Here is a 21,394-nt window from a genome sequence, read left to right as displayed (position 1 = left end):
ATGACTACCCTGAACGTACATTGTTCTTAGAAGAATTTTTAGGGCAGCTTAGATAATTAACATTTTGATGTGCATATTTGTTATTTTTTAACTTTTGATTAACGAATCACTTTTTTTTTTTTTTTTTTTTTTTTGTCCGCGTTGGGTCTTCGTTGCTGCGCGCGGGCTTTTCTCTAGTTGGCGGCGAGCGGGGGCTACTCTTCGTTGCGGTGCGCGGGCTTCCCACTGCGGTGGCTTCTCTCGTTGCAGAGCACGGGCTCTAGGCGCGCGGGCTTCAGTAGCTGCAGCACACGAGCTCAGTAGTCGTGGCTCACGGGCTCTAGAGTGCAGGCTCTGTAGCAGTTGCTCTGCGGCATCTGGGATCTTCCCCGAACCAGGGATTGAACCTGTGTCCCCTGCATTGGCAGGCAGATTCTTAACTACTGCGCCACCAGGGAAGTCACCGAATCATGTTTTTAAAACACTTTTTCTTCTGTCAGGCCCCAGAGATCAGGTGAAACACATACATATTCCTTTGTCCGTATTGAAGATGGTAATTTTGTGTTTTACAGATGTCAGAGCTTTCAAAGCCCAAAGGAGGGCACCTTGCATGTTGTCTCCACTTTGCATATTAATAAGTAGATTGCAGGTGACCAAAGTGGCATGCGTTCTTACCTAGAGACTGTAGATCTTCACGTTGTGCTTGTGCCTAGTTTTTAATCTATGGGCTTCACTTCCAGGTCAAAGACAGCGTCGGGGTAGTTCTCCACACAGAAATCTGGTTTTTTAGCCCTTTTATAGACTGCCTACTCTCCGTGCAACCTTTTACACATTTGGCACAGTGAGGAACTCTGTTCCCAGGTAAATGAGCATGTTTTTCTTTAATTCTGTGGCACTGTACTATTGCCAGAGCACCTGTTATCATTCTAATACATTTATGTCATCTCTGTGGAGAAAAAGTACTCTAACGGGTTAATTACTCATTTTAACCTCTAGGTCCATAGACCTTTACCTGGAAATCAGAAATCTAAAAAGCTCTGAAAACCAGATTTCTTTTTTTCTTTTTTAATAACATGTTTAGCAGCAGAATCTGACTTGAACTTATGTGAGGCCATTTGTAGCCTTTTGTTTTTATCCTACTTAGATGACTATTCATACTTTTAGTTGCAGAAACATGAATATGTTTGATTGTGGGATGGTGTTCCCAACCCTGTAGAAAGCATTACATAAATACAGTGTATGCACCATATTACTTTTCTAAAATAAACTTTTTAAAAATCAGCTTTCAAAAACATATGGTAAAATGTAAAATGGATGGCTAGTGGGAAGCAGCCACATAGCACAGGGAGATCAGCTCGGTGCTTTGTGACCACCTAGAGGGGTGGGATAGGCGGGCTGGGAGGGAGGCTCAAGAGGGAGGGGATATGAGGATATATGTATACATATAGCTGATTCACTTTGTTGTACAGCAGAAACTAACACAACATTGTAAAGCAATGATAGTCCAATAAAGATGTAAAAAAATATATATATGGTATTGTGATATTGTATAGGGACATTGCCAGTTCTCGTTCAGGTAAAAGCCTAAGAACCGTAGATATTTCTGTAGTAGAGACCTATTAAAGGTAAATATAATTGGGTAATAATAGATGAGTAAAGCAGTCAGTTTTAGAGTCAGTAAGGGACTGTTTGTTAATAAAAGTAAAATCTTTGTATTCATGTTACAGAACATGGTAATAGCCACATGTCTAAGTTGTTTTGACTTGCAGGAGTTCATTGCAGGCAACTTTCCAATGTTGTTTCCATTTCACCCTGTGAACACATTTGGAAGGTGAGGTCCTGGGTCTGGTGAGCTGGTCATTAGAGTTTAATGTTAGGATTTTTGTTTGTGCATAAGACAGGTTTTTCTCATTTTTGAGCTAACAGCTGCCAGTAAAATGAGATATCTCTGGGCAAAGAAGGTGTTTTTGTCACTTTGTAATTTTAGATGACTTATCTTAAAAGGTAGTTTTTTGCAAAATTAAAAACACTCCTTTGGGGAAAGCCCTAGATTTGTAAGCACACTTTTAAAAACTCAAACCAGTGTTATATAATACCTTTTGATTTTCAATTTCCCCAACTTCTCTTCAGTGTGTTCTACATCTGTATTTTTAATGGTTTAATATGTCTTTATGAGGTGAGAAAGTAATAGAAAAATATTTATGGTCAGTAGTTTCCTTATGTGTTAAATTCTTGATACAAGTTTGATGTCTCTATATACACTAGTGAAAATGTACTCAGGCAGCTCTATAATAAATGTAAAAAAACCATAATTTAAAGTTTAAGATTTGGAGAGAACTGATGAAATGGGAAATGTAGAAGCATTTACTTTTTATTTTTTAAGAGGAACTGATTGTTTCTGTAACCTAAGAATTAGAATTAAAATTTAAAAAGAATGCATGTTAGGTCCCTTCCCTATTTTTTCTCTCCCCTTCTTTCATTTACTATAAGACTAAATTCCTTACATTAAACGTAAGTTTATATTATATTTAAAGGCATTCACATTCTTTTTTACATAATTAACATTATTTGCAGATTATAAATCATCATCTATTATGTCATCTAAAGTGAAAGAAGCAAGTCTCTTGGTCCTACAGCTTCAAGGACCTGGAGTTTGTCCAACAACCTGAGTGAACTTGGAAGCATATTCCTGCACAGAGCCTTCTTCACAAACCCTAAGCAGATAATCCCATTGAGCTCATCCAGCCTTCTTACCTATAGAACTGTGAGATAAGAAATGGGTATAGTTTTAAGCTGTTTGTGCTAATTGTTGTGCAGCGATAGAAAACTAATGTAGATTTTTGGTACCAGGAGAGGGTTGTTAGTTTTCTGCTTTTGCCTATAACAAATCACTACAAACTTAGTGGCTTAAAACAACATCCTTTTTTTAATCTTACAGTTTTATTGGTGAGAAGTCTAGGCGGATTCTCTGCTTAAGGGTCTTACAAGGTCATATCAGGGTGTTGGCAGGGCTGAGTAATCTTATCTGGAGGCTTTGAGAATCAGTTTGCTTCCAAGCTCATTGAGGTTGTTGGTTGAATTCAGTTCCTTGAGGTTGTTGGACTGAGTTCTTTATTCTCTTGCTGGGATTGTTTTCAGTCCCTAGGTTTCTTTGGGGTTGCTCTCAGGCTGCCTTGTGGCTTGTCCATCTCAGTAGTGCAGAATCTCCCTCATGTCAAATTCCTCTCATGCTTTCTAGCTCTCTGACTTCTTTTCTGCTATCAGCCAGAGAAAACTCTGCTTTTAAGCATCTTGTGTGATTGGATTAGGCTCCCCAAGGATAGTCTTCCATCTGCAATACAACATAATCATAGTGATATCTCATCATACTCAAGGTTCCACTCACACTCAAACAGGAGGACATTCTACAAGGGTGAGGGTCCTGAGGAGTTATTCTTAGAATTCTGCATATCGGTCAGCAACTGGTGACCCAAGGTTGTAAGTATATTGAGGTAGTGTAATGTGGTGGGCTTAGGAATTAGATTGTCTTGGTTCAGACTCTAGCTGTAGTACTTAACTAACTGTGAAACCTTGGACAAATTATTTATTCTCTTTGTGCCTCAGTTTCATCATCTGTTAAATGTAGTTAATATGTAACACCTACCTCATAGGTTATTTCAAGGAGTAAATTATATAGCATCTGTAAAGGTGCTTAGCAAAGTGCCAGATACATAATAAACACTCAACTAACAGTTAGCTGTTTCTGTTATTATTATTTGTTATTTAAAGCAGTATCATTTTCTTTTATGTTTTGATTTTCATGGAGTGAATTTGACTAAATCAAAGGCATATTTTCAGTAAGAGTGACATGATACCCAAAGGAGAGCCTTTTGTCATGGACTCTGACTCATGTGCGCGTCGCTCAGGTGGAAGTGTGAGCACTTCTCCCCTCTTCCAGGCAGAAGATGTGTGTTCTTAGATGGCCCGGGCCACGTGTGTGTAGGTGTGTACCTGTGTGCAGTGCCGTGGGAGATGGGTAGAGTGACCTGAGCTGAGACAAGACAAATCAGCACGTGAAGGGCCTCCTATGTCATGCCGAGGACTTCTGGCAGAAAATAGGCAGCTTCTAAATAGGCGTTAGCAGGGGGAGATGGGTGAATTACAGAGAGAACTCTGAGGAGAGTGGAGCATGGGTTTGAAGATGGCTTTTGAGTCAGTGTGGAAAAATACTCAATTAGGAAAATGCTCTTTATGTTCAGGTAGTAGATCATGGCCAGAACATGCCCCAAATCCAGTAGTTTTTCTTGACATCCTAACAAGAAAAGTTTAGGACGCTCTGATGGAGCTGAGGGTGGGTCAGTCCTGATGTATATGCTCTTGGTCAGAAAGAGGCAGAGCATCTGATCCAGAAGCAGGTCCAGGTTTGGGATTTGAGTCCAAGGGTAGATAAGAATCCAGGAGATCAGTCTTTGAGGAGCATCTGAGCTGATGCCCAGGAACTATAATCTGCCGTCCGGCTTACCCATCCCCGAGGAGTGGGACTGCTGGCATGTAGAGGACCAAGGAGCACCAGCTGGCAGGGACCTGGGCTGGCCTCCATCTGGCCTTGGACGCATCCAACAGTGCATGACGGCGCCCTGTTAAAAAAAAAAGTCGGGATTGAGGGAAAGGAATCCAATGAATAGAGTGAGGACGTTGTATGTAAAGCAAGCTGAATAGGATCCCAGTCACTTAGGGACTTGGTTGGGAATGAGATAGCAGATTAGCCCATGAGAGAACAAATCAAAAATGCAGTTCTAGGATTTTGTAGTACCGGAGTTGGAGCAGAATTGATATCAGGGCTGATTTAGCAATAGCACGGACTGAATAATCTCAGTGTCTGCCCATATCCTTCTCAAGTAGGCCATGAGCTGGCCTCAGAGGTGCAGAGATTTGGGAGTGAGGATTAAGTGGCCTGAGTGGTAGAGTCAGAGGGCCCACAAAGATAGCCCAGTAAGCCCCGGGTCTTTGGAAGGGACCACACTCCGGAAGAGTCCCTTGGATTCTCCAAGATTCTTTTTCTGAAGGGCTCTTTCCCAGGGGGATTTCTCATTTCCGTTGACTCCCTAGGCCTGGGCGTGTATGGCCAGCTGCAAAGAAATCAGATCAAGGGGAAAGCCCCAGCTTTCTTTATCAGAAAACATCCTCTGCTGCAATATTTGTGTTCCAGGTTTGGATGGCATTCCTTGCCAGGCCTTTTGTTGCCAGAGCATTACTGATGCCAGACGCAGCTTGGTCTGCAGCAGGGAGATACTCCTGTTCCAGTGATCCTGCTTCCTGGCAGCATGAGCCTTTTGGCAGAATTCTAGAAAATGAGCTGCAGTAAGAGAGAATTATGTACGACATGGATGTTGTGACCCCTTCTGAGGCTGTCCTTCTGTTCACATTTGGATGATAGGAAGCAAGAACTTTCTCTGGAAATTTTGAGTGAGAAACCTAAATCTTTCAGGAGCAAGTGAAGATCCACTCCTTGAAGAAGACTTCTTTTTCTGAACACTCCTTAATTCGGAGGATATACTGTTAATTACCCTTACCGATACTGTCCTGTGATACTCAAGGGCCTTCTATGAATTATACGTGAGGGTCATATTCCAACATCTTTCCACTGTACCACGACAACTATAGAGAGTAGGGAATCCTTGGCCAACCCACCTGAAGGGCTAGATGTGTGGGAGGAGGATTTGAGAAGAATTTTCTACTTTCTTCTCTGCTTGCATGTGACATAAATATTATTTAAATTTTGTGTTTGTATTTCTTCCTATAACTACCTTAAATATGCCTGTCTATCTTGTTTTGTCTGCTTTGGATTCAGACCTTCTAGGGGAATGGTCTGTCTGATTTTCCTTCTTCTATACTCTTTTTTTCAGGTATTAGGTGCCAACTTTCAAGGCTTCTAAACTTCCTACCCTTACCTCTTTCCAGAGCCTTATTATTTCACACCTAGGTCATGGTAATAGCCTATTTAATTCTTTTTCCTTTCTTAAAATTTTCCCTCCACACACAATCCATCCTGCGTATTAGAGTTGTTGGATGCCTACCCATCATCCATTCTCCTTCCTCCTTCCCAGTTGAATCCTCTTTCCTACTTTCCACTCTTCCTCCATGTAGTAGTACATTATTACCAAGAAGATGATTCCTGCTGGGCCGCATCCTGATTAGCCTTTGCACTTTCTGCTAGGTGAAGCACAAAACTTCCTAATTGACACATTTCCTGTTTATTTCCTGTTATTTCTCTGATTTTGCTGCTTGAACCACCACATTTGAGTCCCCTTGTTCTTTACTAGCTGTGTCTTCCCAACCAAATTTACCAGTATCGTTCATCTTGACTCCTTTGCACAAAATGACTCAGCTGCTCTACCATTCTTTCATTGGGATAACATTCCCTGCAGTGGAATCACAGCTTATGCAGGGCTTAGATTCTGAAACCAGTTCATATGGCAACAATCTCATGTCATTAAAATTATGGACCATGAAAAGGAACAGTCCTAACTATAATATTTATTTTCTTTCTTTGATTTTTTCTTACTTATTTTTTTCCTTTCATTGAATGGATGTGGTTTAATTTGTGTAATTTAAATATGAGTATGATAAAACTGTTGATCTTGAAATGATTTTCTACCTCTTCTGTTGACAAATTTGTATGCCATTCATTCAGCAACTGGAACTAACCTCATCTTGTGTGTTGGGGATTCCCAAGACTACCTCGCATTCAGAGATTCACTAGAAGACTCATGGGACCCAGTATGTAGTTGTACTCATGGGTAAGATTTATTTCAGTGATGTAGCAAGGCAGTACAGCTGGATCATAAGGGAAGAAGGCTCGGGTAGAGTCTGGAGGAACCCGTGTATAGATTTCCTTACGCTTTCTCCCTCCCGTGACGGGTCACACAGAGCTCACTCTTCTCCCAGTGATGAAAAAGCAGCCACACACATGTGATGTTTCTGTGCAGGGAGACCCATCGGAAATTCAGTACCCAAGATTTTTACTGGGGGCTGGTAGGCACCTTCTGCCTTAGCATGTACCAAAATTCCAGAGTCCCGGAAGAAAAGCAGGTGTTCAGCATAAACCGTAGTGTTTACACTGTCTAGGAACAGTGAACCACCCTTACCCATTAACTATTTACTGGGGGCACCCTGAGAACACAAGTTCCCATATGCCAGTCAAGGGCCAATCTTACAAGCAGGCCTCTGAGGCCTGCTAGGTTTACTCCTTTTGCAAACCTTGTCTGTTGAAAGATTTTCATAACATACTCTTTTCTAATATTTTATTTTCACTTCGGTCCATCCTCAGGACTTGGAACTGTATGTTTACATCTGTATGTACTAAATGTGTTTTTCGTTTTTTTTTTAAAAAATTATTTATTTATTTATTTATGACTGTGTTGGGTCTTCGTTTCTGTGCGAGGGCTTTCTCTAGTTGCGGCAAGTGGGGGCCACTCTTCATCGCGGTGCGCCGGTCTCTCATTATCGCGGTCTCTCTTGTTGCGGAGCACAGACTCTAGACGCGCAGGCTCAGTAATTGTGGCTCACGGGCGTAGTTGCTCCGCGGCATGTGGGATCTTCCCAGACCAGGGCTCGAACCTGTGTCCCCCGCATTAGCAGGCAGGCTCTCAACCACTGCGCCACCAGGGAAGCCCTGTACTAAATGTTTTTGAAATGAATGAAGTTTATTTGTATATCTACTTTATAATAATCAGGCATTGCTTTGTGAGTTTTTTGTTTAAGTCATGTTTTGTTTCTTTATTAATACTGAAGATGTTGAATAAAGGAACTATATTCTAGAATTTCATTTGTTGCTTCTCATGGCATATTTTTAAATAACCGATAAAGAACTGCACAGTAGATGTTGTTAAATAAATGTTGTTTACTGATAACTAATGTTACCTTTTAGAATTCTTCAGCACAGAACTGTGGTTGTTGGATGATAAGAAGGGAAAGGATGAACTTTAGTGATTGGGAAATACTTGATTACCTTAGGTGTGTTCTTATAATAAGATAATTTATTTGTTTCTTTATCGAGGAAGTTGCATATATTTTGAAGATGTGAATGAAGAGAGTACAGTTAATTTAAATGGGCTGGGCAGATTCAATTTTAATAGCTGTAGAAAAGCTATATATTTAGGAAAAATCTAAAAACAGTGACTACACCAGTGGAATTTGGGTTAGGAGATAAGAATCAAAGGAAAAATGGATCTTTCTTTTTTTTTTCATTTTTTCTCCCAGTGGACTGCACAGTGCTCTTTGTTATTCAGTGTTTCTATAACCCTTGCCCAGAAATGTTCAGATACAAAGCATCATCTTTTAAAAACAATATCAAAACTATGATCTCTGGATCTTGGAGATTATCATTGTTTTTTTACATGACCAACTCTTTGAAATGCTTTCATGTCTGATAAGTAGAATTTTGCTACTAAAATTTTCTTATTTTTGGCATATTTTCTGTGCCCTTTTAATATACCATAGGGAGGGTTCTCCAAAAGCTGACTTCAAGGCTTTGTCTGTCTAAGTCTCAAATCTGTATTAAAAATTGAGCAACGCTATAGGCTCATAAAACTTTAACCAGATTTAAAGTTTTGTGAATCATTTCTAATGGATCTGATGGATCACACCAAATTGTCAGAAGACATGCTGACTTTATTAATGTGGTTTTCTAATCCCTTGGTGAAATAACACTTTACTTATAGAGAAGTTACCTGCCTTATGATATTGACAAAATCAAAATGTAAAAAAAAAAGCCACTAAGCAGTCCAAATGGATGCCACAGTATTTATACACTATCCTTTGCATGTTCTTTACAGAAAACCCCTAAAGCAGTGGGTATTATAAGCTAATGCCAGCTATATTTACTTTATTCTGTATGCAGTAAAAAACTAGTCTATCCAAAAATGTCACTGAAATCTGACTGTCTGAGCATGTTTGTAAAACTGTAGAAAGGGACAGTGGCTACACTGCTAAGACTCTCTCATAAATTTACCATGGAAAAGATGATATGCTTTTCACTGTGTCTTTCACGTTGTCATGTCAGTTATTTCTTCTTTTAAAAAATTAGCCCAATTTAAAAAGTACTTTGAAAAGCAAGATATGGAGTGCTTTTAAAGTAAGTCTCTCATTACCTCTTATAAATTATTTTTGAACTTTTAAAGGAAATAAAGGCAAGACAGTTAAAAAAAAAAAAGACACATTAGCTGAGCTTTTAGTGAATAAAATATTTATTGAGACAGTACCAAGTAAAAGGTTTCCATCTCTGAAACAATCTGTACAGGTGCCCAAGAACAGGATTTGCTTACCTACAGAAACCTAACCGAGTTCCTCAGTTAAACTTGCCTTTGTGTCTTTGACAGTATCAGGGGAACTTCCTTGATACAGCTTAGGTGATTGAAAAGGCAACCTCAGCTAATAAGTGGCAACCAAAAAAGCTTTTGTGATTTTAAATTGCATCAGTAGAGACAGTGCCCAGATCATAATAGTCCTTTGTGTGCTGACTTCTGTCCCGTGTTAAGAGAGTTTTGACAAATTAGTGTACATCTATAAGGGGACAACCAGGATAGTGAAAGGAACGTTTATCACATCAGACAAGGAAAGAGTTATTTTCTTATAGAAGAGAAAATGTAGAGGAGGAGGAAGGACTCCTGCCTTCAGAAATTTGAAGGGCTATATGTAGGAGAGAAATTAAAACTACTGAAGGGACAGAGCTGGGATTGAAGGCAGTTGGTCACAGAGCAACATGTTTGAATTTGACGTAAGGAAGAGTGTCAACTCAGCTGAAACTACACCTGGATTTGCTACTACCTAGTAATGGCACCTGTTCTTACTTCAGGTGTCCAAGCAGAGGCTACTTGTATGTATTTGGGTTTGAATAGGGGTTTTTAGGATATCCTTCATGTTTGTTCCTTGAAAAAGTTGACGTGGCAGAAACATGGTACATGTGTGCCCAGCTGTGCTGTTGAAAGCAGTGTTCGTCTTTAAGAATGTCTGCTAGTTGCTGTGAGCCTCATTTTCCTCAGTGTACTGGTAACTTTGTGATTGCAGAATATTCATTGGTATAAAGAAGTCATGCATCTTATTCCTTTGATGCTCACGCAGTGTCTGTGGGGTCACAGGGCAGGGACTGTCATCCCCATTTTAGAGGTCAGGAGACCATGGCTCAGCTCAGCTAGAGGAAATGACTCACCCTATGCGATACAGTCAGAGCTTGGATCACATCTGGCCTTTTGATTCCTGGTCCAGCATTTTTACCATTTTTTACCACTCTAGAATGCCTTCTTGAGGTTCCTTCCAGCTTGAAATATTTAGGGCCCTAATTATTTATAATGAAAAAGAGACTTTATTTTTCTCATCAGTCTTTTTAAGTTATTTAATTTTGTGTGTATTACATTCTGGATGTTATTCAGTAAAGAGGCATCTGTAAAAGCCTGTGTTTTCTCTCCGTGTGCTTTCCCGTCTGAGGACGGGGATTCTGTGGATTAGGGTCACGAGATAGTATGTGGGGGAGACATAAGTAGATACGCTACGGTGATATGTGGGTGTGTGTGTGTTTAAAGGCACCAAAGCCGGGAAGAATTTTAGACTGAATACTTTGAAAAATCAACAGGAAAAACCATCCCTTTGCTTAGAAACTGTAAATCATTAGCATTTCCTAGGGATGATCTTTGCTGATTTCTGAAAGTGTGTCTCTTTAGTTTAAATCTGACAACAGTGTGCTGTCAGAATTGATTATTTGAGCACACTTAGTTTTTTGTGGTCCTAAAGATATGCTGAAGCCTGGGTAATTAAATACTGAAGGCAGGGCATCTGGCCTTACTTCAGTTAAAAACAATTGCCGAAAGAATGCCTGTAATTTAAATACAAAAATATGATGACATTTTATCCTCTAAAGACATCCATACTCTAAATCTTAGTTCTTAAAACTACCTTCTTTGAAAAGTCTTGTTGAAAGACAGAAAGGAAAATATATTTTCTTTAATAAATCAACATAACATATTGTGACTTCTAATTAAGGATATTATTTCTATATTTTTGGAACTGACTATATTTCACTGCCATGAAATTTTACCATATGTTAAATAAAATTCCATTGGGTAGATTTTGCCATGTCTGGGGACCAATCTCGTTGATTAGCTTTGCTCTGGGAACCCTGATGTCCTGTATGTGTTGAGTGAAAGATTCCTCAGGCATTCAAAATAATTGAAGGAAAATAGTAGAGTAACATTGTAGACCCTTCTACTGTGAAAATGAACCATCCAAGTAATAAATAAGCTTTTCTGTCTATAGTTGACACAATTTAACAGAGAAAATATTTAAATTTAAGGAAAGAAAAATTCTTTATATATTTGATTTGATTACATATTTCCATTTCTTTCATTTACATGTTAGGGTTTACTTTTGTAGAGCTGAATCTTTTTGTGATTTCTTCTGTCCTTTGCTGGGTGGGAAGACAAACTGTGACATATTTAATGCTGCTAATCTTTAATCTGGAAAAAAAGACAGATCCAGTGTAGCACATGTCCTGGACCTTGAAAAATGATGTCGGTAGCATCTGACAGAGAGTAGAGCCTGCCAAGTTCCTGCACAGTGATAATTTTCATTTAATTACAGTGACAAAGTCCTAGAGATATGAATGACTGGATTAAAGGGGGAAGGTTTTCATTTTCACATGAGGGTTTCTTTCCCTTTCCTACTTTAGCTAACTTATTTTTGTGTAACTGGCTTAGGAAGACTGTGCAGATCAGAGTTTGGAATTGAGATGGTTTTTACTGCAAGATGAGAATTTGACTTCTTTGTAGGCCCCAGGTATTCAGAAGATGATCCTCAGTAGGACAGCACCAATACACTTCATTTCCATGAAAATTCAAATAGAATAAGATGGCATTTGGAAGACTAGTTTTGAAAGGAAAAACAATACACATTGGCTGCAAAGGTCAGTTAGATGCTGGAACGTGATACTAAGAGGAATTTCGGATCTTCTTTATTCATTAGTCTTTAAAAAAATGTTCAATTTATTACCTCAGGGTTCAGTATCAAATTAAAATAGATAAATGGAGACTTTACTAATAGCCATCTGTCTAGAGTTTTTTTGATTTGGTTTCTCTGGAAAGAGGAAAGATGGGTTAGATTATCCTTGGATGTCTCTTAGATATTTCAGTGAGGAGAATGCCGGGGTTAGGGTAGGAAGATAAAAGTCATGTGAGCAGATAATCCAGCAGCTTCAGTGAAGTGTTGAAGACTGGAATGGAGGAACGGGGAAAGGACCAGCCACTCGAAAGCTGGAGAAAACAGGTAGCCTGCAAAGACTGTGTAGGGACTTAAGAGTCACTTGGGTAAGGATGTTTAGAGTAAAATAAATGGGCAGTGGCTCTGTTAATGAACAAAAAAAGTTATCTCAAATATGAATGTGTAGGCCACTGCAGTATATCATTATAGTGTTGTTATGAGAGTGTAAGCGATAATATATACATTTAGATTATTGAAAGTGACAAATCTTGTAAGAATTTCAATAAAAAATTAAATTGTGCATGTCTTTTAAGCCAGAATATGATGTGAGAAGGTAAAAGACAACCAGAAAGTGCATACATCTAATGGACTGGAAATGAGTTCCTGAGTCATTCAACACAGCTGGAGCCAAAGGGCCTGGGAAAAAGCTGAAAAAATAAGGAACAAACAATGCCCCTGGTAAAATGGGCTTATTATAATAAGTCACAGAGAAATCTTTGTTGTGTTTCACATCTTTGAAGAAAGAATTTCAAATGTCAAACACATCTGATATATATTGTACTTAATACTGGGTAACAAATGTATAACTGAGAAGAGCCATTAACTGCTTTCTGTAGGTAGTTCTCTCCTCTCAAATGCAGTCTGCCATGGGCAAGCACGCTGGTGTTTCCCTACATAGAATTAGTTGGACTGTGTGGATTTCAACAACAGTTGTAGGTTTTAGATTTCAGTTCTGAGAAAATTTATCTTTCGGGTATCTGGTGGTGATGCCACTTGTTCTGCTTAATTTAGTTGTTTGTCAATATAAACAGTTCTGTTACTGTAGCTGTGGAGGAGCCTGGAAAGGAGACTTTATACCCAGATATTTAGGATTACCTTTTTACTCTGCTTAAAGACATGTGAACTGGTGTCCTCTTTGAGGCGGGGGGGGGGGTTGTAGAGTGTCCTATTTTTCCCAGCAGTGTGGCTGGACATTTTTGGCAATACCCAGTGGGCAGTGAGGGTTCCGAGTTGACGGGTAAGCAGGAAGGCAGGACAGTTTTCAAGGGCCTCCCAAAGCAGATCTCAGCGTGAGATTGTTACTTAGTGAGAAATTCCCATAGCTTCACACCTAAACATACGAGATGTAAATATGAGGTATTTTATAGTCCTAAGTTCTTCTAGCAATTACAGTATTGAAAATTAAATCCCTGCTTTCCAGTGAGGGTCTGCCATTTATTAGAGAGATTTTTAAATGATTATGGAGGATCCTTGGACCCTTAAGAAAACAGGGATTGTTTGAGAAACATGGCAGATATAAGATACAAGGAGCAGGCTAACTGTATTTTTTCCCAGACTATATGTATTAGAATCTTGAATATCAGGCCTTGCAGTGCCCGCAGCAGATGTTTTTATACAGCAGCTTTTGGGTAACTTGACCCGTAGGGGTGGCTTCTTGGTTTCCGGGTCAGTGCATGGTCTGGCCTATGCCAGCCTGTCTGATCTCAACGCCCACCATTTTTCTTGGTGCTCCTTCTGTTCCAGCCTCATGACCTTCTTGCTGTTCTTAATTTGTTTCCAACTCAGGGCCTTTCCATTTGCCCTTTACTTGCTGTTCCCTCTAGCCTGGACCCACGCTTTCCTGAGCTCTCCCCTGGCCTGTGCCCTCCCTTCATTTAGGACTCTTTTCAGGTCATCTCATCAGAGAGGCTTTGCCTGACCACCTCATCTGGAAGAGCCCTTCTCCCCTCACTCTGCCTCCTCCTCTTACGCTTTAGTTGTCTTCACAGCACTTACCTGTACCTGAAGTGATATCCTGTGCTTGTTTGCTCTTAAGTGCTGTGAGGTCAGGCTTCACCTGTCTGTCTTGTTCACTGAAAGACTCCCAGTGCATCAGCAGTCCTTGGCACCATGGTAGGGACTCAGTCAGTATTTGTTCAGTGAATGAATGATTGTCCAAATGTACCATGACAATACGTACCTTATTAGGCTAGTTGTGCTTTACTTTGTAAAATTCTGGAGCTCTGGAATTTGTTTTTTTCCCACTCCAAGTCAGTGAAGGTATAGTGTTTATACTTGTGTTACTTGGTGTTAGAGATGTGGAGTGCTAATCACTCATTGCTTCCCCCCACTCCTCTCCTCGATTCCAATGGAAGATAAACACAAAATGAACATTGGGTAGAGATCGGTACATGTTTTATTAAACTGAGCAAGTGCCCAGTACCCTACAATGCAGAGGTTTTGAGAAGCTAGGTTCGAAGCAACTTGGATTCAAGAATGCCCAGTGGAGTCCTTGCTCCTTTGGCAGTTACCCTCCCCCCTTGATTGAGAGTTGAGTAAATCTGTCCGGGAGGGTTTATGGCAAGAAACGAAAAACAGAGAGCCCACCGTCGTTCTCAGCAAGACATAAGCAGGCCATGAAAAGACAAAATTGAACTTGTTTTATTCATCCACTAGTTAAAAATGTGAATTGTGGCCCAGGGGATGTCAGATTCCACTGGTTATATTAGCAAATTCTCCGCATATGGAAATGATTCAGTAAGCAGGTGGAAAGAGACATTGAAAGGATTTATCCAGCTCCACCCCCTCCCACTTGGGGAACCAAGCAGCCCTGCCCTCTTGGGTGGAAAGAAAGGGGATGGTTTGCAATTATAGTTATCCCCTGAACAATTGCATTTGTGACACATATATTAAAATACACCTACAAATAAATAATCTTGACCAGAAAAGAGCTATCAACACAGGATGTTTCTGAGAGTTGATCGCCATTGTGAGTCATCTAGACATCTGCCAAATTAAAGTAGGCTCTGTTTGTACATATGTTTAAAGGGAAGAACGGATGTTAATCGAGCATCTATTCAACACCTGTTAATAAGTAAAGGTAATACTTACGAAAAAATATCATGTTATTTTTTTAGTATGGGTAATCTATTTAGTATGGTTAAGATTAACTTCAAGTATAAATTCAGGAGCTTTTATGTTTCAGGTTCGTGGGAGTAAGGGAGAAGTTCTGTACATTTTGGATGCTACCAACCCACGGCACTCCAACTGGCTTCGCTTTGTTCATGAGGCACCATCGCAGGAGCAGAAGAACTTGGCTGCCATTCAGGTGAGCTTGTTTGCTTCTCATTTGTGCTCTGTCCTGCGAGGGGAATGAACTTATTTATAACTGTACTCCCTGTTTTAGATTTATTTCCCAATGACCTGCTTCAAATAACAGTAACTAACTCATAAAAGCAGAGAAATCTCATCTAGGCAGCATATGCAGGAAAGGGCAAGCCTAGCTGTAAATGGACACCAGATCACTCACTTAATGAGAATCCTTGAGGGAATGAATTACATGGGCTGATATTGTCCTTGGCGGATTCCGCTTTCAAGTCCTTTTAATTCACTCAGTGAATGTTTATTGATAGTTTTTCTGTTTGATGGTTTATTTGGCTCATAGCACCATATTCTATGTTATCGTTTGGGAAAGGCTTCATGGAGAAAGTTTATTTGGGTATATCCCTATGACTGTACTCTGAGCTTCTTGAGGGTATTGTATTACTCAGGGTTTTCAGAGAAGCAGAACCAATAGGATCTATATATCTATATCTGTATCTATGATGTATAGCTATCTATCTGTCAGTCCGTCCATCCATCCATCCAGAGAGAGAAAGAGAGAGACTGAGAAAGAGGTTCATTTAAGGAATTGGCTTATGTGGTTATGGAGGCTGGCAAGTCCATAATCTGCAGAGCCAATGTCCCACTTTGAGTCCAGAGGCAACAGGCTGCTGTAGAACAAGGAACAGCTGATGGTCTAGTTCAAGTCTCATGATCGGAAGGCTGCTGTAGAATCAGCAAGAGCTAGCGTCCCGCTTGAAAGGCTGTCAGGCCTGAAGGGTGGATATTCCAGTTTAACAGCCATCAGGCAAAAGAATTCTCTTTCACTTGGGGGAAGGAGACCCTTTTTGTTCTTTTCAGGGCTTCAACTGATTGGCCGAGACCCACCTACATTGTGGAGGGCAATCTACTTTACTCAAATTCATGCATTGAAACGTTAATCTCATTCAAAAACACCCTCACAGAAAAACCCAAAGTAATGTTTGAACAACTGTCTGGGTGCCCTGTGGCCCAGTCAAGCTGACACATAAAATTAACTCTCCCAGGTGGGATCAATGTTTTCTTGAATTCTGTATCCCTATATCTTAGTATAGTGCTACACACAACATTAGGCTCTAATACAAACTGTGAGTTGAACTTCGGTGATCCCTCAGTGGAAAATAAGGGAAGAAGAGAAAAAGTCAAGGCAAGGAATTTTTAGAGGGGCTCTGTAATTAAAACTCACTGAACAGATCGTTAATAAAGAGGGGCTTCCCTGGTGGTGCAGTGGTTGAGAATCCACCTGCCAATGCAGGGGACACGGGTTCGAGCCCTGGTCTGGGAAGATCCCACATGCCGCGGAGCAACTGGGCCCGTGAGCCACAACTACTGAGCCTGCGCGTCTGGAGCCTGTGCTCCACAACAAGAGAGGCCGCGATAGTGAGAGGCCCGCGCACCGCGATGAAGAGTGGCCCCCACTTGCCGCAACTGGAGAAAGCCCTCACACAGAAATGAAGACCCAACACAGCCATAAATAAATATATTAATTAATTAAAAAAGAGAATAAAGAAACATTACATTCTGTTGGGGAATTAACTTATCACATGTGAAAACTCAGCTCCTGAATCCTAAACTGCAGAAGAGGAAGTAAAGCTATGGTTGGCAGAAGCAAGAGGGAAGGGAAAAGAATAAGGGAACTAACAATTCTTTGAGTATTTACCCAAAGAATTTACCCAAAGCACTATTCTAGAAGCTTCATATATATTATGTTATTTATTCAAAACTCTGAGAGCTTATACTGATTTCACTCAATTCCAAGTCTAAAACCAACAGGGGCAAGAGGGAAAATGCACAGAATTAGGTTTTAAAGTAACCAGAAAACACAGTCATTTAGAATATTTCATTTCCTGATGTTATTAGCTAACCAGATTTTTTCAGTGAAAATAAGTAGTGGATCACCAGTGTGATTACTGTTTCTTTTTGTATGGATAAATGAGTGATGACTTACCAAAGGGCCACGTGGGGGATGGAAAATAGGATCTTTTGGCAGCCAGCTGTATTCAAGCCACTTTTTAGATTGTTCATGACATGTGTTGATCCAATCACACATTTAAGTTGATCTCTTTTTTTTTAATGCATAGACATTATTTTTTTTCAAGTATTTTATATTTTTTTATGGTTTTCTGAGGCATACTCATCTCACAGGATCTTCAGTTATATCCTAATTTTAATTTACAGACTCAGTTTAAGTGTTTCTTTGTACATGTTAACAATATCAAAATAGGCTGTAGAACCATGAAATCTAATTTAGGCAAACCCATTGTTTTGTAGGTTCTTCATTATTGTGTTTTAGAGAATATTATTCTGTTTAAACTAGATTCTTTTCTTCTTATGCTTAAATAATGATTTTAAGCTTTTCTCAAACTCCTTTTTTGGGCATTTCGTCCTATTGGCTGTTATTTCTGTAGCATCAGTAGCTGTCTCCATTTGCCCAAACTTTCAAGGTGTGATATGCTCAGCTTTGAGTTTTGCCTCAGAATCTCTCAGGTTATCCTTGTTGAAGAGTTCCCTTTAACTGTACAATTTGCTTATACTGAATTCCTTAGTTAACGGATTACTGTCAGTAAGTGTTTGTCTCCATCTTTCGCTACCCACATTTGCTACTCTATGCCCTGTTTATTTCATCATATTGTAGCCACCTACAATTCTCTCCTTTTTAGTAACCACGATTTCTAAGACTTACACAGTTTTCATGTTAATTTGGTGTATTCAATGCAGTACTTTTCTTCCTCTATTTCAACTGTGTTTCTTTCCTTGAAAGCAAATAGGAATCTACAAAAGATGACTGTCGCAACTTTGGTACTCCAAGACGTTATTGTTTGACTTACTACTAGGGGATGAAGTGGGAGTGGGATTAGAGTAGGACTCATAAACTAGCTAGAGGCTATGTGAAGTTTCACACTTGAATTTAATTAGAATCTCTGACTGTTCAGAGGCCACTGTGGGAGTCTTTGGGTGCAGAAGTGATGACAGTGCCTTTAATTCCTTTTAACATGGTTTTGGCCTCTCCTAAGAGGGGGGTTGAGTGCGGTGCTACCATGTTTCTTGCCATGGAGCACAGTATGGATCTTTGCTAACTCCCTTGAGGTAACGTCTTTCTTACTTGAACAGTAGCTGGAGAAGCGGATTGCTCAGGGTTCAAAATCACATCTGAGCTAGAGGCAGAGAGCTTAATATTTGGGTCATATGGCTGACAGTGATATCATCCTTCTGATTAGTTGGGATTATCTCCTGAGGACTGCGTTCTAGAAACACTGAATTGGTAAGAGAAGATCATAATGTTTCCTGCAAAGCATTATGAATCACTTGCATTCCAAATTGCATCTGAAATTTGGGGTATTCAGGAAATTTTTTATTTGAGCTGTACGTCCCAGGAGTGAAGTAAATGAGAAACATTTGTGGCTATGTGGCTTGCTTGGTGGAAAACGTCAATACTTGGTCCAGTTTTTTTGGACAAGGGATTAAGAATTCGAGGTCTGTTTTGGCAGAGGATGGGAACTCTTTTGGAGACTCAGTTATGCTTCTAGTTTTGCAGTTTATTTGATTTTGGAAGACTTGCTTTGGAAATGATGATTTAAATATCTGAATTACTGAAGAAGGGTCTCATAGGCTAACAATTCCTCCCACATGCGCACATTTCAGAATAATCAGTTGAACTGGATGTTCAGACCCATGAAAACTATTTCCAACTAAACCAGAAAATTCTAAGCATGCAAGATTTGGCTTAAAATGAACCAAGAGAATTCTTAAGCTCCGTAAGAAACGGATGATTCTTATTAAATGCTAATTTTATTATACTAAACGAAAAAAATATGTAATATTTGAAAAGTAATTGAACTACTTAGTGTTTTGCAGGCTTTTGAAAATTTCTGATCTTTTGGTAGAAAACTATTTGTTTAAATACAGAATTATGTCATTTAAAGTTAAAACTTGGAATTCTTTAGTCATTTCAGAGCTAGAGTATTATATCTCATGTTCTTAAGACATATGTCCAGACATACCTTTCCTGGGACTTTTCACAGTATATTATCTTATCAACGTAATGAAAGATGGCTTGTTGTTCTAAAAAAAAAAAAAAAATGGAGCATATGGAAGAATATTTGGGTCTTGGTCCACTACTCCGTGAGGGGTGCCAGGGTATGGGGATGGTCTAACTAAGTCTAGAGGGCACTGGGCTTTGAGCTGAGCTTGTGGTATCAACACAGCTCCACCCTGATTCCAATGTCAGTTTGGTTTCCCCATTACCAGGAAAGCTATTTTATTACATATTATTTGCTCTCCTACCTGTGCCTTGTGAGAGGATGGACAGTCTTAGGCAGTTTATCCCAGAGTCTTTTCTGGTGACACGTGGCATTTCAGTATGAAGAAGTGGGAGATCAAATGTGGCTCTCCAAGGAGAGCAGCAACTTGTGTGTTTTTAGAGCCCAAATAGAACTTTCTCCATTGTCATCAAGCCACCAAGGTCAACAGGCTTATCAAATAGTGTTGATGCAGAATGGTACCAGCCAAGCAGCCAACCAAAAGAAATATCAAAAGGATTTATCACTTATACCCAAAATTATACATAGTTTCCTCTAATTCTGTTTCTTCCCTATTTCTATTTTTTTCCTATCAGATTTATACAAATGGTATTTCTACAATATTTTCTAGACTCTGTATGTTACAGAATTGTAAGGTGCAGCTCTCTAGCGATTTTCTTCAATAAAATATCAGTTAAATAACTTGCAGGTCTGTCTTTTAATGGGTTATCTTCCAGTAAGGTACATATTTGTCTTTCACTAGGGTAAAAATTTAAATTAAATTAAAATCACAAGTAATTGGTCCTATGAGGTTTTAAATACCAACCCTGCTGTTGCCATATGTTCCTACAGGGAGTGGGGGAATTTTATTACTGATCAGTTTATTATTTTCAATGAGGTTGTAGTTTATTGGTAGGGAAAATGAATATGTATAGAGAGATCTTTAAGATATATAGTGATACCTTGAAGGATGAGTTAATCCTTAATAATGATGATGTTGGCAGCTAACCCTTTCTGCATGCTTACTATACGCCAGTAAATGGTGATATGTATTAAAACCTTGATACTTACTGTGACACTATAATTATCATTTCCCTTTGTCACCTGAGGATACTGGCACACAGAGAGTCTAAGTGACTTGTCTGAGCCACACAGCCTTTGGGTAGCTGGATAGGATTTGAACCCTGGTGAATTATCTCCCGTGTGTACTCTCTGAACCTCTGTGCTCTAATACCTTAGAGTTGAGATAAATTATAAAGGAGTAAAGTCAGATTTAAAAAACCTTCCGGGGGGAGGGATAAATTGGGAGATTGCGATTAACATGTACACACTGCTATATATAAAATAGTTAACTAATAAGGCCCGACTGCATAGCACAGGGAATCCTACTCAATACTCTGCAGTGACCTATATGGGAAAAGAATCTAAAAAAGAGTGGGTATATGTATATGTATAACTGATTCACTTTGCTGTACACCTGAGACTAATACAACATTGTAAATCAACTAACTATACTCCAATAAAAATTAAAAAAAAAAACTTCCATATATCTGAATTTGCTATTTAGATATTTTGAAACTGCTGAAAATTTGCAAAACAATTTAATTTTTTAAAATATATTTTAAAGTTATTTACATCACATATTCCTTGATCTTTTTTAAGTTCCCCAGCTACCCATAATTCATTACAAAGCATTGCACCTTCTTCTCTTCATATAGAGGTGATGTCTAGGCAATATCTGTCCTGGCCTCTTTTTCCCTTTGGTTCCTTTCTTTTTGTCTTAGCTGCTAGCTAATGTGTTAAAAATGAGATAAAGGTAACATTTAGATCTCTTGAAATTAAAAATAGTAAAATTTCAGAATCAGAGCATGTCAGGTTGGGTATAGGGGAAGTTTTCGAATGGGTAGGATTTTCTGTGTCTCTCAATCCAGAAACCATACAGGTAGTTTTCTCAACTACCTCCATTGAAGACCATCCTGCTTCCCAGTGTCCTTGTGTCACCCAGCAATAAAGTAGAATGTGTTGTTGCCTTTTGACTTATTCGAGGG

The 21,394-nt window shown here is 39.4% G+C and overlaps 1 protein-coding gene across 1 annotated transcript in view; it reads left to right on the top strand.

The window, feature by feature from the left end:
- Positions 1-21,394, top strand: part of PRDM5 (PR/SET domain 5) — a 201,525-nt gene that overhangs the window by 53,406 nt on the left and 126,725 nt on the right. The window contains exon 3 of the mRNA XM_057547362.1: positions 15,173-15,295. Within this exon, the coding sequence (XP_057403345.1) occupies positions 15,173-15,295 (123 nt within the window). The remainder of the gene's footprint in view (positions 1-15,172; positions 15,296-21,394) is intronic.

The sequence above is a fragment of the Balaenoptera acutorostrata genome, chromosome 5 (assembly GCF_949987535.1).
Source record: "Balaenoptera acutorostrata chromosome 5, mBalAcu1.1, whole genome shotgun sequence".
NCBI classification, from domain to species: domain Eukaryota; kingdom Metazoa; phylum Chordata; class Mammalia; order Artiodactyla; family Balaenopteridae; genus Balaenoptera; species Balaenoptera acutorostrata.
This window is presented reverse-complemented; position numbering and strand designations above follow the sequence as displayed.